General features: G+C 29.2%; 1 protein-coding gene across 1 annotated transcript in view; it reads left to right on the top strand.

The window, feature by feature from the left end:
* Window positions 1–1,310: 1,310 nt before the first annotated feature.
* LOC100215392 (cyclin-dependent kinase 9) overlaps window positions 1,311–16,819 on the top strand; it is a 20,499-nt gene continuing 4,990 nt past the window's right edge. The window contains exons 1-2 of the mRNA XM_065799444.1: window positions 1,311–1,449; window positions 12,229–12,780. Of these exons, the coding sequence (XP_065655516.1) occupies window positions 1,427–1,449; window positions 12,229–12,780 (575 nt within the window). The 5' untranslated portion in view covers window positions 1,311–1,426. The remainder of the gene's footprint in view (window positions 1,450–12,228; window positions 12,781–16,819) is intronic.

The raw sequence follows: 16,819 nt of genomic DNA, 5'->3' as shown, positions 1-16,819 counted from the left end.
ATCAACAAGAGCATAAAAGAAAAAATAAGAGAAACAGAAGACGGGATTATTGTGATGCAGAAGCAGATAATGGCGACGTTGAATTGACGCCTTCGGAAAAGTTTAAAATACATATATTTCTTCCAATTATTGACAAGCTATTATCAGCCTTGAATTAGGAAATCTCTGCATACAGTGATATTGATGATAGATTTTAGTTTTTTGTCTTGAGTTAATACTTTAAAATCTTATGATTTGCGAGCCAAAGCCGTGAATTTAGTTGAAATATACCATGAAGACATTGAGCCATCATTATCCAATGAAATTGTAAAATTTGTTGCTTTGTTCAAACAGTTTAACAAAGAAACCACGTCAACTGAAAACAAAAATTGTTTTAAAAAAATTAGAAAATAGCAGATGTTCATATTTATTGGTAAGTATAGGCTCGTGGCTGTTTTCCCAAATGTTTTAAGTGCACAACGCGTGTATCTTTATTTAATAGTAAGTAGTTGCAGCAGAGATCATTCATTGTCTCAACTTACGCTCATTATAAATGATTTTAGATCAACCGTTGGTAAAGAACGTTTAAACACCCTGTCGCTGTTATACCTAGAAAATAGACTACTTCAGCAACTTGATTTATATTCTGTTATTGAAGAACTTGTTAATAAAAAATTTCGAAAAGCTAACGTCTAATAGTTTAAGATTTTAGTAAATAAACAATTCTTCAAACTCACAAAAACTGCTATATCATTGAAGAGTTATTCGTAATTTATTGCATAGATTTATTAGATATTTTACCTTTTTTGTATTTTTTACATTAAAAACTGCTCGTTAAAGTAAATATTTTTTAAACGATGTTAACTGCATTTAATTATAATAGTTATAAAAAAATCCTTTTTGTTGCATTACTGCTACAAACTTTGTAATTTTTTTAATAATAAGCCGTAGGCCCACTCCAAATCTGAAGCCTTAGGCCCACTTGGTCCTTAATCCGGCCCTCATTTTAACTTAATAAAATAGCTACATCCAATCATGGAAAACTTTGAAAAATGCATCAACGTTTTATAAAACTTCAAACCGCAGTCGCTTTTAAACCGCTCTGAATTATGGTCACAAATTTTCAGGTTTTTATATAAAATGATGTGAAGATATCCCTAAATAGTTGGGTTCTTAGTTTTAACAAAACCTAAGAACCCAACTATTTCAATTTGCTGATTTTTCCTTATATAAAAAATGAGTCTTGACCAATTTAAATTAGCAACTCAATTTGATCCAGTTAAAATAATGGTAATTAATTTTTTTTTTCTGAAGCGGTTGCCGTTAGTTTAGAAATAGTAAAGATTAACGAACGATTACGCGGTCTATACTTGGCTATGCTTTATTGTTTTTATTATGATTTCTGTATATTTACTATTATATTATATTAGCTGTAGAAATTTTAATCATGGAAGGAGAACAAAGTTCTCTGTAAGTTTTATTATGATAAATTTAATCTATAGCTTTTTTTTTTTATTTTAAAAGTTTTTAATTTGTATCTTATCGAATTGTGTCAAATTAAATCAGACAAAACATGTCAGCTTTATTCTGATTTACTATTTTTAATTTTATTTTTTGCTTTTATATAGAGTTTTTTACACTATTCAATTTTAAGGTTTTTATTTTTTGAATTAAAAAAATCAACAATTTCAACAATGTCCTATAATTCAAATACAGATACAGCTCCAAATCTGTACTATTTATGATATACTAATGATTGAATAGCCCTTTTTATACACAGATGCCTAAAAAAAAAAGCTCCTATATTTATTTAACGATTGGTTCACTCTGCGTAATGGAGTAAACAGTCACTTTACGAGATAAATACAGATTTCAAAAGGACAAAAATAAGTTAGTACCTATTTAATTGTCACGAGATTGTTTTGTTCCTAGCAGCATTTTTATAGCAAATTTTACTGCTAATGGTACCATACACTTTGAGATCCGAATCAAAAGATGGTTCAATTCAAGTTTTGTAAACATGGGAAAAAATCACTTTTTGAACATGGTGTTGACAGGCTGTGTATAATAAAGACTTTCTAATTAGTTTTTCCAGCAAGTTACAAGCACCTTAATATTTACCTGTACTGTTGCTTTCACTCATTTGTTCACCGGTGCCTCTCTAGTATTGGAACTGACAACAGTTTTTTTTCTTGTTACATCATATCCTTTCCCTAATATGGGCAGTCGATTCACTTCATCTCTGCTGTTCAAATTTGGTAACAGTTTTATATTCCAATGTACAGTCAATGGAACCTGTGTTTTAACCTTTAATCTTTTTCAGCTTTCTGTATTTCTCAACAAGTTTTTTAATATGTTTTATAACATGATGATGTTGCTTTGTTAAAATACTAGCCCATTGCCAAAAGTCTAGAACAAGACCTGCACTTTCTCTTACATTGTTGTTATTTTTAAAAAAAAAAGGTTGCAAGACTAATCTTCTAAATTGCAATTTGAGCCCTGTGATCACAGGTGTAGTTAGACCAATACAGCATACTCCGTTTTGACTTCTAGTTCATTTTTTCAAATTAACTTTGTAAATACCTGTCTAATATTGTGTTTTAAAAATGTGTTTTCATTAAAGACAATAATTTCATTTGTTTTTCAGAAACTTAATTAGTACAATAAAAGGAATAAATGATTAAGTATAAAAATTGTGGGTTTGATCTACCCTGCAAAATTAAAAAACTGGTCTGAGCAACCCCTAAACATTAACAGATTGCATCCAAAATTTCCCAATATCATTTTTTCATTAAATGGAACCAAATAAAAGGTTGAGAGCATAAAAAAAAAAAATTTTTAATGCATTTATTTTTTACCCTAATATACATACATATATCAGAGGTGTACACTCGTCGCCCGATGGTACCAGACAACCAAATTTTGTGAAAGGCGACTAAAAATATTCTTTTGATGCAATAAAATTGCAACTATTGATATCTAAAATAGTAATAAAATTATATTTTGAAAGTCACAGTGTCAATCTTTGTTTTCTGCATTTTCTATTAATAATTAGAACATAAGAACATTGTAAGAGCGCTTAAACGTATATAATAAAATACTTCCTAAATAAAAATTAAAAAGTTTTATTATTTAAACAAAAGTATTATTTTATTATTATAATTTTACAAACTTTATTTAAGGATTTAGAGATAGAGTAACAGAGTTAAGTTAACACAGACAAAAAAAATTTTTTGACAGGCCATTTAGTTAAGCAAAAACTTTTTTTAATATAATTGTTGGAAGCCTTTAGTTGGACGAAAACTTTCCTTTTTTTGAATATTTAAATTATCTTAAAATATCATTTATGCGACTTTTATTCAGAAAATATTAGGTCGTAAAAAAAAGCATTTTACAGTAACTGAGAAATTTTTAAAGTAGCAAATTGTTTTATTAAAAAAAAATTTAATTTTCAAATACTTTTAATGGATCCCAAACCTCCAACACATGTTGTGCTCATATTAAAGAGAATGATAAATAAAAATGTTTGGGCTAAAGTTTTTGATTAAAACTTTTTTTTTTGTTCACGTAATCGTTCTTTTAAATAAACAAAAAAAATCAATGACGTCATGTACAGAAACTTTAAGAAATAAAATGCACTTGAATAAATTATCTAGTCTGTAGATTGCAGTGTATATTGTTCTGAATTTTTGGCCTACAACAAAACAGAGAAGGCGAGCTTCGACTAAAATAAAAAAGTTGGTTTTTCTTGGTATGCATTTATTCTTTTATTTTAAACAAAAAAGTTTAGCTTAAACATTTTTTTTTATCCTTCTCTTTAATATGAACACAACATGTCTAGGAAGATCTAGATTGTTGCAATAACGATTAGCTGAAAAAAATTGAGTTTATCTAAGTTAAGGTTCACCAGCCTCTGAGAGCCCCATTCTGTAGCAGAAGTGAGATCCTTTTAAAGTATGAGCCTAAGATAGAACCTTGAGAATCCCCTGAAGTTACAGGAAATGAAAAAGAGTGCTGTCCATCAACTACAACTTTTATATTACAGTTGGTATATTAGGATTCAATAATCTTAAAGATGTTACCTGATATGCCATAAAAAAAAGAGCTAACGGAGAAAACCAGCCAAGAATACCAAACTTTATTAAAGGCTATAAAAATGTTGAGAGTGATAGCTCTAACCTCTCCACATATATCTAATTCTCGATAAAGCCTATCAATTATTACTGTCAAAAAATCAGCAGTAGGCTGAGAAGATTGCAATCCATATTGATGATTGAATTTAAGTTATTAGATAAGCAGTTAAGTGTTTGTTAATTAAAGACTCAAAAACCTTGTTTACCATAGAAGGAAGGCAAGTAGAGCAGTAGTTAGACAAGTCAGATCGCTCTTCAGAATTTTTCAAAATAAGGATAACAAGTGCCATTTTCTAGCAGGCTGAAAAACAAGACTCTGATAAGCACTTCTATAAAGCTATAACAAGTATATTTTTTAAACCACAAGCTGTAGGAGAGTCTAAGCAGGGAATCACTTTAGATACAGAAGCCAGTGTGATATGAATGTCAAGCAATAGATCAACCTTTTTGTCAGCTATATTGTTTAAGATGTGATTTGTGGAATCAAGAGATAAGATTTATAAAAAGTTCTAAAAAAAAATTCACCTTTGTCTTTAGGTGAGGTAACATAATCTGAACCAATCTGGTGAAATAACAAATTTGCTCTTATTTTAGATACAATCGAAAGTTCTCCAGAAGTCTCGGGAGCCTGATTTTTTAAATAAAATACAAGATTTCATCACCTGAGAATAGTGGATTATGGCGTTAGACAAAGTCTTTATATAATGGTTTCTAGCAACAGTAAACAGATGTCTGTTTTCTGGAGAACTGTTTTGGCGATAGATATAGAAGTAATGGTTACAATTGAAAACTGCAGTAGCACAATGAGAGCAAAAACATGGAGAAAAGTTAGCCTTGACATGGAATTGTCAAGAGGTAATAAAAGATTCCATCCTGCCTGAATCTAAAAAGATACATAGGAAGAACACTTGTCAGCAGGTAGACAAAATATTTCTACACAAGGGCCATCTCAATAAAAATCACTAAAATAGTCCCAATCAGCTTTATGGTAGCTGTAAGAGGTACGGTGGTAAGGGAATTCTGATGATAAAAAAGAATGAGATAATAGTTTCAAAGAGATCAAGCTGTGATCAGAAGCATCTAAGGGTAAATGTGGAGAAACTAAGCACTGACAGGATCAGAAACAAGACAAGTTGAGTAGAGAAAGTAAATGATTCCGATTGTCTGGAAAATGAATTAAAAAGTTGACTATTTGTGTTAGAGATAGGGAAGGTACTAACAGGAACACCATTCATGTACAACATGGCACTGTTAGTACTCTGATACTTTACAGCTGTTGATGGAATCAGCCTCTGTGAGAGCTACGACAGAATTTGGGAAACCTGCCTACTAGCTGGCCTCAGAACCATATAATTGTGTTTTAGAGCTGTGCCCTCATTAGAAGATTATAGATTGAGTTGCCTAGTCATAAAAACAGGGACACATGCAAAACTCACGCATTTAATCAAGAAGATCCAGCATTCAACATCCAAATCTGGAAACAATGACTAATAAATACATCTACATTAGCCTAATAGACGAAGAAAAGGTGCGAAGCTGGTTAACAGAATTTGTCAGTTCCTCTTGCCTCTTGACAAGTTCTGGTAGTTATTTTTTTTAACTCTCTGAATAAAGTATATTTACTATGGTGTGTTGATTCTGGAGGTTTATTGTTGATTCCTAGTAACACAATCAATAGAAAAATTATTATTTCTCCAAGCTCTTTGTAAATTTCAGTACAATAACCGAACCACTTATTTTTGGTGTATGTTGAAATGACAAGTTCCAGTTTGTTAACATAAGCAAAAAGTTTTTGCTTAGCTTTTATTGACTGTTTACTTCTATAAATTATATTCAGTAAACAGGATGTAGTGGTAGGGTAATTTTTAATATAAGTTAAAGCTTGTTTTGTGGAGTATCATTTAGTGTATTTTATATATTTGAATACTTTGAATTAAAGTGTAAAAATTTTATTAGAAGGGTCATTCCATGCCAAGTGGTGCAAATTTTAATGAGGTCCCTCATGGACCATCTCAGATTTTATTGAAATTTTTTGATTTTGTACATATATATGTTAAAAGTATGTTTTGAAAATTTTAGATCAATATCTAATATGGTTCTTGAAAAAACGCTATTTAAGTAGTGGGCTATTTTGCATAAAATTTCACTCTACAAGAAAAAAGGGTTTTTTCATCATTTTTAACAGCCAATAACTTTTGAACAAGTTAGTTTTATACTTCAATTATTATAAGATAGCAAGTGTGCTGTGGATACTTTGAAAAAAGAAAAAAATATTATTTCTGGCATCTTAACTTTTTCCATAATGGCGGGCTAAAGTTGATTTTTTTGTTTTAAGAATAAGTTTTTTTGTGATTTTAAAGACCTTAATCTTAAAAACTAGTTACAAAGTTAATACAAATCAAATTGCCTGCTGATCCACATGTGGTGGATAAACATTTTTAAAAAAATCAGTTGATTAAAGAGCTGCATTCAAAAGTTATAGGTCTCCAAAATGAGTCAGATCGAGATTTTCGTAAAATTGATCTGTGATGCAAAGCATCTGTTACCTAAGATGGCACTTTTTTTTTTTTATAAAATTTTTTATACGCATCAATTAAAGACTGTTAATTAATAAAAACCAAAAAAATTAATGGGCGCTTATTTATAACCCCCAAAAGGTAGTCTCTAAAAGTCAGGTAAATTTTCCGTAAAAAATTATTACTTTTTAAAAGTTTAGTTATTGTTTCATTTAATTCTATATTACTAGTATGCCAATCTAAAAAGTACTAATAAAACCAAATAAATTGTTGTATTTTAGAACTAATTAATAATAAGTAATATGCCTGAGCTTTCTACTTGCTGTATTGGTAAAGCATTAAATGAACAGTGCTATCTATCTAATAAAAGTAAACGCTACCAAGAACTGTCTAAACTAAACCAAGAGCTTATTTCTTTGAGAAGCAAAATAAATTTTATAGATTTTATTTGTAGCTATCACAAGAAAGTTTACTTGTCGAGGTATGAGAATGAACATCGCAGGTATTGTTGTAATCCGTTGAACAAGCACGCAAAAAATGTGAAAAGTAAGTTTCAATATTTAATATCTTAATTTAATAAAAATACCTTAATAACACTAAATAAATAAAAAAAAATATATTTAATAATTATTTCCGTTATTTTTTAGATTCTCTTAGAGTTATCAGTCTTTCATATGCCAAAGATTTTGGTTTAATACCTGGTCAAAAAATTTGCACTAGTTGCAGAAAAGTTCTGAATTGCAAACATAATACAAAAGAAAATGAACTCCAAGAAAAAGAAATTTATGTTGACAACCATGCATTAAAAGAAGATCTTAATTCAAGTATTGCAAGTTTTGGATGCTCACCTCTAAAACTTGTTTCAAAAAAAGATAGAGTTGCATATGGAAAGCGTAAAATTGATAGCGTAAGAGCTCATACACAAAAGGCTGTTGCCAATGTGCTAGGTTTAGAAATAGCTGCACTTTGTGGAATTGAATCACCCTCAAAAAAATGTTTGAAAAAAACAAACACAGATTTAGACAATATTATGACTCAAATTAAGTCAAAATTTGAAAAAACATTGTCAAATTCTGAAAAAATCACACTTCTTATACTCACTCCAGACAGTTGGTCAATAGAGAAAACTCAGAAGTTTTTTTTTACTTCAAAAAGATCTGTAGTACAAGCCAGAAAATTAAGTAAAAAAAGTGGAATACTATCAAAACCTTCTCCAAAATCGGGTAGAAAACTAAGCGAAGATGTAATTACAGAGGTTGTTCATTTCTACGAATGCGATGAATATTCAAGGGTTTGTCCAGGAAATAAAGAGTTTGTTTCAGTTAAAGTAGATAGTAAAAAGCAACATATCCAAAAGCGCCTTCTACTAGTCAATATGAAAGAGCTACATATTGAGTTTAAAAAGAAATATAATTATCTTAAAGTTGGATTTTCAAAATTTTGTGAGCTAAGGCCCAAGTGGTGCATTCCTGTGGGTGGTGCTTCTGGTCTGCATGCAGTTTGTGTTTGCCAGTACCATCAAAATGTAAAGCTCCTTGTACAGAAAATTCCTGGAATTTCTGATTACAAAATCTTATTAAAATTAATGGTTTGTAGCATTGAAAATAGAGATTGTATGCTTCATAGCTGCGATAAATGTCCTGCTAAAAAGGTTTTGTTAGACTATATTGACACTTTGTTTACAGAAAAAGAAATTAGTGAAGTTAACTTTTATCAATGGCAAAAATCAAATTACCAATGTACTTTAGTACCAGCAACTCTACCTTTAGATGAATTTATTGAAATGGTTTATGAACAGTTAGATAGTTTACGAGTGCATCATTTTATATCAAAAAGTCAAGCCACCTACTACCAACATTTGAAAACTAATTTAAAAGAAAATCAAGCTTTGGTTCTTCTTGACTTTGCAGAAAACTATAGTTTTCTAATACATGATGCAGTGCAAGGTTTTCACTGGAATAACAGCCAAGCAACTGTGCACCCCTTTGTTGCGTATTTTATAAAAGATGGAAAACTTGATAGTCAAAGTTATTGTGTTATATCAGATCATCTGAAACATGGAACAGATGCTGTTCATTGCTTTATCGGTAATGTTATTGATAAACTTAAACAATTACAAACATTTGAACACATTATCTATTTTAGTGATGGAGCTGCATCACAATATAAAAATTACAAAAATCTTATCAACTTATGCTACCATAAACACGATTTTGACATGATTGCAGAGTGGCACTTTTTTGCAACATCGCATGGTAAAAGCCCTTGTGATGGTGTTGGTGGAACAGTGAAACGTCTTGTTGCACGAGCCAGTCTACAATCACTAAACGATCCTATTGACACACCAAGCAAAATGTACAGCTGGTGTGTTCAACACGTCAAAGGAATATCTTTTTTTTTTGTTGACAAAGTTTCAATAGAAACACATACTACAAACTTCAATTTGGAAGAGAGATATCGTTCTTGTTCGACAATACCTGGGACACGAAACCACCACAGTTTTATCCCAATGTCACTTACCTCAATAAAAATAAGAAGAGTCTCATTTGATATTATTTGCACTAATGTGGATTTTTCTACTTGCAGAATTTATATTAATAAAATTTCCAGTTACTCACCAGGAGAATATGTGGCCTGCGTTTATGATGCTCAATGGTATTTAGGAAATATTCTTAGTATTTCAGAAGAGCATCAAGATCTTAATATGAAATTCATGAAAAAGTCTTTATGTAACAAGTTTACGTGGCCATGCAGAGATGATCTTTGTTGGGTACCTCTAATGCATATTTTATGCAAAGTGCAATCTCTTAAAGTCCAGTCAAACAGTGGAAGATTTTATAGTATTGATTTAAAAGAAATCAATTAGATTATTTTATTATGTGAGAAATTTAACTTTTTGTAAATTTTATTATTTTTGTTTATTTTCTTAAAAACATTTTGTTTGTTTTTCATTAAAAAAATTATTGTATTATAAAGAGGGAAGGGGACAGAGGGGAGGGGACTTTATCTATTGGGATTTAAAAGTTCTTTATCTAAAGGGATTAAAAGGCTTTAAGCATTGATATTTTTTAATTGATATTTCATAATAAATAACATTATATAATTCAATGCATTTATTTATTATGTCAATTTCAGAATTTTATGGAAAATTTACCTGACTTTTAGAGACTACCTTTTGGGGGTTATAAATAAGCGCCCATTAATTTTTTTGGTTTTTATTAATTAACAGTCTTTAATTGATGCGTATAAAAAATTTTATAAAAAAAAAAAAGTGCCATCTTAGGTAACAGATGCTTTGCATCACAGATCAATTTTACGAAAATCTCGATCTGACTCATTTTGGAGACCTATAACTTTTGAATGCAGCTCTTTAATCAACTGATTTTTTTAAAAATGTTTATCCACCACATGTAGATCAGCAGGCAATTTGATTTGTATTAACTTTGTAACTAGTTTTTAAGATTAAGGTCTTTGAAATCACAAAAAAACTTATTCTTAAAACAAAAAAATCAACTTTAGCCCGCCATTATGGAAAAAGTTAAGATGCCAGAAATAATATTTTTTTCTTTTTTCAAAGTATCCACAGCACACTTGCTATCTTATAATAATTGAAGTATAAAACTAACTTGTTCAAAAGTTATTGGCTGTTAAAAATGATGAAAAAACCCTTTTTTCTTGTAGAGTGAAATTTTATGCAAAATAGCCCACTACTTAAATAGCGTTTTTTCAAGAACCATATTAGATATTGATCTAAAATTTTCAAAACATGCTTTTAACATATATATGTACAAAATCAAAAAATTTCAATAAAATCTGAGATGGTCCATAAGGGACCTTTGCACCACTTGGCATGGAATGACCCAGAATATTGTCATGTAAATTGCAATAATGTGTGCTTGTTTACTTTATGATATCAAACTTTGTACCGAAGCTGCAGAAGTTTTTATAAGATATGCACTGCTTCTGTGGAAGACACTGTAGCTGAATGTTTGGGTAAAAAAATGCTTTAAAAAATTTGCCTCTTGAGATTAAAATAAGGAAAATGAATTTTGCTCCAGAAAACCATCAAGGATCAACAATGATGATATCAATCTGGCAATCAAGCAGGATTCAAGTCTGTCATGCAAAACTCTTGCCTTGAGTTTCAATGTTGGTGATGAAACTATTTGTATATATTTGCATCTGCTTGGGAAATGATGGAAAGTCAGCAAACAGGTACCACATGATTTGAGTGAAGCAAACAAATTATCACACTTAACAATCTGTTTATTATTTTGCTGATAGCGTTGTCCTTGTTTGAGTTGTTTTTTAGCTCAGACTGACATGGTTAAGTAGACATCTTATTTGGAATAAAAATTATTCTCTGAGTTTTTTATGAAAAACTCTACTAATTATTTTTTTAATAACTTGATTAAATTTCTCTTAGGTATTTTACATGTTATTAATGCTAAACTGTTTAAATTTTACATGATAAATGCTTAAACTTGTTAATTTAAATAATAACAAAAGATCAATGTTGACATTAAAAACAATTTTGATAAGTATTTCACAAATTACTTTGATAAATATTAAATTAGAAAGTTGTGTTAATAATTCTGTTTTGCTTGCTCAAAAAATATCCTCAAAACGCGATTAAGATGGTATCGGTTTCTAGGTATTTTGTAGACATTTTTTATATATATATGTGTAATATTTGGGAGTTTAAAACTTGTGATAAATAAAAATTAAATTAAAATTATCTACTTTTTTTATTATACTGTAACATTAAGCACTGAAAACTTTTTTTTTAAATGGCTGTAAGTAAAATCCTAAATTTATGTTTTATTGTTCTTTTTCTTAAATTAAAAAAAATGCTACCGGAACATATTTGGTTCTGTAAATATAAATATATACATAAGCAACAAATTTCTCTTATCTTACTTACCAAACATTGTGCAAACATAGTCAAATAAGTTATTACCTAATTGTTTTTCTGACTATTTTTAATATGAAAGCTTTTATTACCGTGTAGTAGGAAAAATATAAATTTAACTTAATTGTTTATATATTTAATATTTTTTTTGTATTTCATTAAGTGTGGTAGTGATGTTGTAGTTGTGCACTTGCTTTGTAAGCAAGAACCTTGTCTCTTGTATTCAATGCATTTAACTTGTTTCTTTGCCTTATATAATATAGCAACAATTTTAAAAAATTTAATGGCCTTCTTGACTGTAGAGGCTTTTAGGTAGTTAAAATAGAATAAAGAAATATATGTAATCGTTATTTTATTATTAAAGTAATTATCTGAAGTTTCAATGCTATATTTGTAGCATTATATTTCATTAGAACTTATCCTGAATTAGGGTTACAGCTATATAGCTCTTTATAGTGAATAGTTAAGCATACTTAGGAGGTTATTTGTTTATATAGCATACTTGGGAGGTTATTTGTTTATAGTGAATAGAACAGACAGTGGCATACTCAGGAGATTAAGGTTGTTTGTTTAAAAAGTAAAAAATAAGATGGTTTTTTTATTTTTTTTGTAAATTTAATAATTTCTGCATTTTGAGGTTGTGTTTTTTCTAATTTTTTAAAAATGTTTTAATATAAAAAATTTTTAGTTCTACAAGTATGGCAGCTGATATGGAGTTTCCATTTTGTGATGAAGTAGGTAAGTACGAAAAATTGACTAAGGTTGGCCAAGGCACATTTGGTGAGGTTTTTAAAGCCAGGCACAGAAAAACAAGAGAGATAGTTGCTTTGAAAAAAATATTGATGGAAAATGAAAAAGAAGGCTTTCCAATAACTGCTTTACGAGAAATTAAGATATTAAAACTGTTACAACACGAAAACATTGTTAATCTTATTGAGGTATGTCGCACAAAAGCAACAGGTTTTAACAGACAGCGTCCAAGTATATATCTTGTTTTTGAGTTTTGTGAGCATGATTTAGCGGGTTTACTTTGTAATCAGTCTGTACGTTTTTCATTACAAGAAATAAAAAAAGTTATGCAGATGTTATGCAACGCATTGTATTTCATTCATTTTAATAAAATTTTGCATAGAGATATGAAAGCAGCCAATGTTCTTATTACAAAGCATGGAGTGTTGAAACTTGCTGATTTTGGCTTGGCAAGAGGGATATATCTAACCAGAGACCCTCATAAAAATAGGTAAATTTTTTATTTCATTCTTATTTAAATCAAATAATTTTTATTGTTAGAGTTTGTTTATGATTTCATGAAAATACTTATGACAAGTACTCATATCTGGTTTAGTTATTTAGTTATAAAAATTTCATACAATCAAAATGGCTTTATAAGTCTTTATTGTCTGAAAATCTTTAAAAATTATCTTTAAAAATTAAGATTCTTTTTTGTTAATAAATGATTGTTTTTATTCCAAATTTAAAATATTTTTATAATAACAAACAAATTTCTATTTTTATGTTATATTTATGCAATGATGTATACATTCTTCTGAACTTGAAAGTAAATGTTCTTATTCCTGATGTTTCAGCAACCAAAATCCCTGCTTCATCCAAATCATTCTACAAATATTTTTTTAGTACTATGAGCTCTGAAGCATTTTTTGCTTTTTCAAGATAATGTTCTTCATTGAACTTTTTTGTAATCTGAGCCTTAAAAATATCTGAATTGTATGAATTTGTTCACATTTTCCTTACAAGCTTTTTATCGACCTGTCTTGAACAACCTGTCAAATAATAAAAATTGTAGATAGTACCAACCCTTAGATCCAGAATTTGTTAGGTAATTTTTATTTAATTTATGAAATGGTTCTATTTCTTTTCATTAAACTGTTTCTCAGCTAGTTAATGCTTTTCAATAACTCACATAACAATAACTTACACTCATAATAGGTTGTTTTTTTTTGTTTGCTTTTTGAGGTACTTTTTAAAACAATTTTCAATCTTTAAATTGCTATTTTTAAAATTATTTCCCTATATTTAAATTTGTTTTTAACAAATTTTAAAAACGTTTGTCTTCGCCTCCTCAAAGCCAAGAAGGCTACTACAGACGAGGAGGCTACTTATTTGTGGTATAACCCTCTCTCAACTCTATAACTCCGAAACAAGAACCTTGACAAACAAGGCCGTTGCGCAGAGAAACGAGTTGAGCGTGATACTACCAGGGACGCTCAGGTGTGGGTGTCTTATTGGTAAGAAGATTTTATATATATATTTATATAGTAGAAAATAGAACTACGTGATTTTCACAACTTTGTGTTTCATGCTATTGCAATCATCAGGTGAAATACAAATATAGTTTTTTTGTTAAAATATTATATACAATTAATTAACTAATTACCTATAACTATATAGAAAAAAACTATTGTTACAAGTGCATGTATCTAATCTTTAGGTTTGTGTTTGCTTAATAGAAATTTATTTTCATGATGATATTTAGAAATTTATTTTTATTAAGTAAATTTATTAGTTTTTCATATAAACCAAGTAATCATTTTTTTTGTTGTGTTGCTGTAAGCAGGGGCTTATAAGACAGCTGTACCGGATTTTAATCCATCTCGTGAACCTGGAGCTTATTTAGACCTACACTTAGTACGAAACAATATGGTAAGAGCAATTGGTTATTTTTCCTTATTCTTCACAGATGATATTATTAATTATGTATGTAGGCACACTAATACTTATGCATGGCAGAATATTCAATTTAAGAAAATATGTGCTGACAAAAATGGAGCATGGTAGGAAACCAATGTAATCAAAATGAAGAAATTTATAGCCTGCTTGGTATATCAAGGGCTAGTTAAAGTTCCAACCTATAAACAATATTGGAGTACAAAGTCGCTGTATCATGGTTTGTAGGCAAGTGTTGTGATATTTAGAGATTGTTTTGTATCCCTTTTAGCAATGCTGCATATTGTAGATCCAAACAGTGAAGTTGACAAAATTGACAAGCTAAGAAAAGTTCAGCCAGTTATTGAAAAATTCAAAACTAAATGTCGAGAGTTGTATCAGCCTAATTAAAACCTAGCTGTTGATGAACATTTGGTCAAATCAAAACATCATTCTGGAATTCATCAATATATCAAGAACAAGCCAGTTAAATTTGGAATCAAAATATGGGTCATTGCAGAATCAAAATCAGGTTACAATTGGGTATTTAATGTTAATACAGGAAAAAGTAGCAGTGCAAGTGATAAGAGCCCTCACAGTTTAGGCTATGATGTTGTTATGATCTAACCAAGCCCCTTCTCAAGCAAGGATATCATGTATATTTTGATAATTTTTATACATCAATTCACTTAGTAAAGGCTTTATACAAAGAAAAAACCTTATCTTGTGGTACAGTAACAGAAAAATGCAAAGGATTTCCTGAGAGTATGAAAAATGGTAAAATGTAGGCTAAAAATAAGAACCAAAGAGACATGCGTTAGGAACGCAACAATGAAGTTTTTGTCATTGCAATGGGTAGACAAAAGGCTTGTAACTATGCTATCGTCGATTGATTGTGCAAATGATTATGTTGAGGTAAAGCAAAAAAAAAAGTTGGTTACAAGTGGAATGATAACTTAATTAAAAAACCATATGTAGTTCACCGTTACAATTGTTTTATGAATCGATCTTATCAAATTTTGGCCAAGTATAATCTCATAAGGAAGTGTGTGGTGGTGGAAAACACTATTTTACCATCTCATAGACATTACAGCTGTGAATAGTTTCATTTTATTCAAACACACACATAATGATAGGAAAGATAACAAGAAAAGAAATACTTACTATAGTCTTTTAGACTTCCAAGAAGAACTAATTCGGGATTTGATTGGACTCAAAGAATTCGTCAATCCTCCACAACACAAGCTATATTTAACCTATAAAAAATACCATTCTGAGCATCTACCTAAGTTTGGAAACAAAAGAAGAAACTGTAAAGTGTGCTACACTCAAATAAAAAAACAAGAAAAGATTTTTTCTTACTGTGATGCACCTCAGTGCAGCGTCGCCTTGCACTGCACAGCAGCAAAAAATTGTTTTACAATATAGCATAGTTCAGATTTTCATAAAAGTAATTAAAGTATTTATTTTTGAAGTACTTTTAGTGTTTTTTGTATTTTATTTTATTGTAATAATATTTTTCTTTTTTTGCTAGTAAACCCCAAAACAATAAACCACCTGCCAGGCCATAATTAATAGTATTTTCAACAAAAAGATTTTGGTATTCTAATTTCCCATGTATTAGGCTCTATTTCTTCAATATATAGTTTTTACATAAGACTTTATCATAAACTTCTAGATCAACTTTTGTAAAAAAATGTTTCCGAAAACCCTAAAAGTTTTGCTTCTTTTTCCACTATTATGGATTTTGGCATCATCGTGGAAAAAATTTATATAGATTTGTTCAAAATTTTATAAGCTTTCAATAATGTATAACATTATATACTTAGGACTTTTACTTTTAAAGATATTCACGCTTTTGCAAGACTCCATAAAAAGTTGCTATTTTTCGGCCGTGCCAAAAGAGTTGATAAGAGTTTGCCTAATATTATAAAAACATTAGAAAAGATCAAAGTTTAATAGTTCACGTTGATTTGAAAAGGTTTTTACTGGAATAGGAGAATTTTTTTTAAATATTGGAATTTTTTTTTAATTTTTCAATTAAAATTATTTATTATTTTTTTGTTAGTTTATGTATTCTTTTTTTGATAGATATATAAAAATACGTAAATAAATAAAAAATAATCATATAAATATTTTTATTTAGACATTAAAAATAAGAAAAAAAATTTATTTTCTATTCTCCTTATATAAAAAAAAAATGAGTTTAAAATTTTTTTATTTTTTCAACCATAACCAACAAGGATTCAATGACACAGTGTCGTAGTAGTGTTACTACCCAACAATGTCATAGTAGTGCTATTCCACTACATAACTCTATTCTAAACTCTATTATTTAACATTATTTATTCGAAGTCAATATCAAGATCATCTTTAACAAAACATGATAAAATAGTGTAGATATATCGCCCGTCGAGAACCAAGAGGCTGTATGTCCATTTTTTGTGTTTCTGAGAAAATCAAGTCTTAAAATTTAATTTGGAAAGACTTTCTGCCAGAATGTCCGATTCATTTTTTTAATATTTTAAAAAGTTGTATCATTCTTGAGACTAGGTTTATTGGACACATACTCCATTGATTGTTAAATATTTATTGATAATAAACAGACAAAACAC

Source organism: Hydra vulgaris, chromosome 06, assembly GCF_038396675.1.
Source record: "Hydra vulgaris chromosome 06, alternate assembly HydraT2T_AEP".
Taxonomy (NCBI): Eukaryota; Metazoa; Cnidaria; class Hydrozoa; order Anthoathecata; family Hydridae; genus Hydra; species Hydra vulgaris.
The sequence above is the reverse complement of the archived record's forward strand: the minus strand, read 5'-3'. Positions and strand labels throughout refer to the sequence as shown.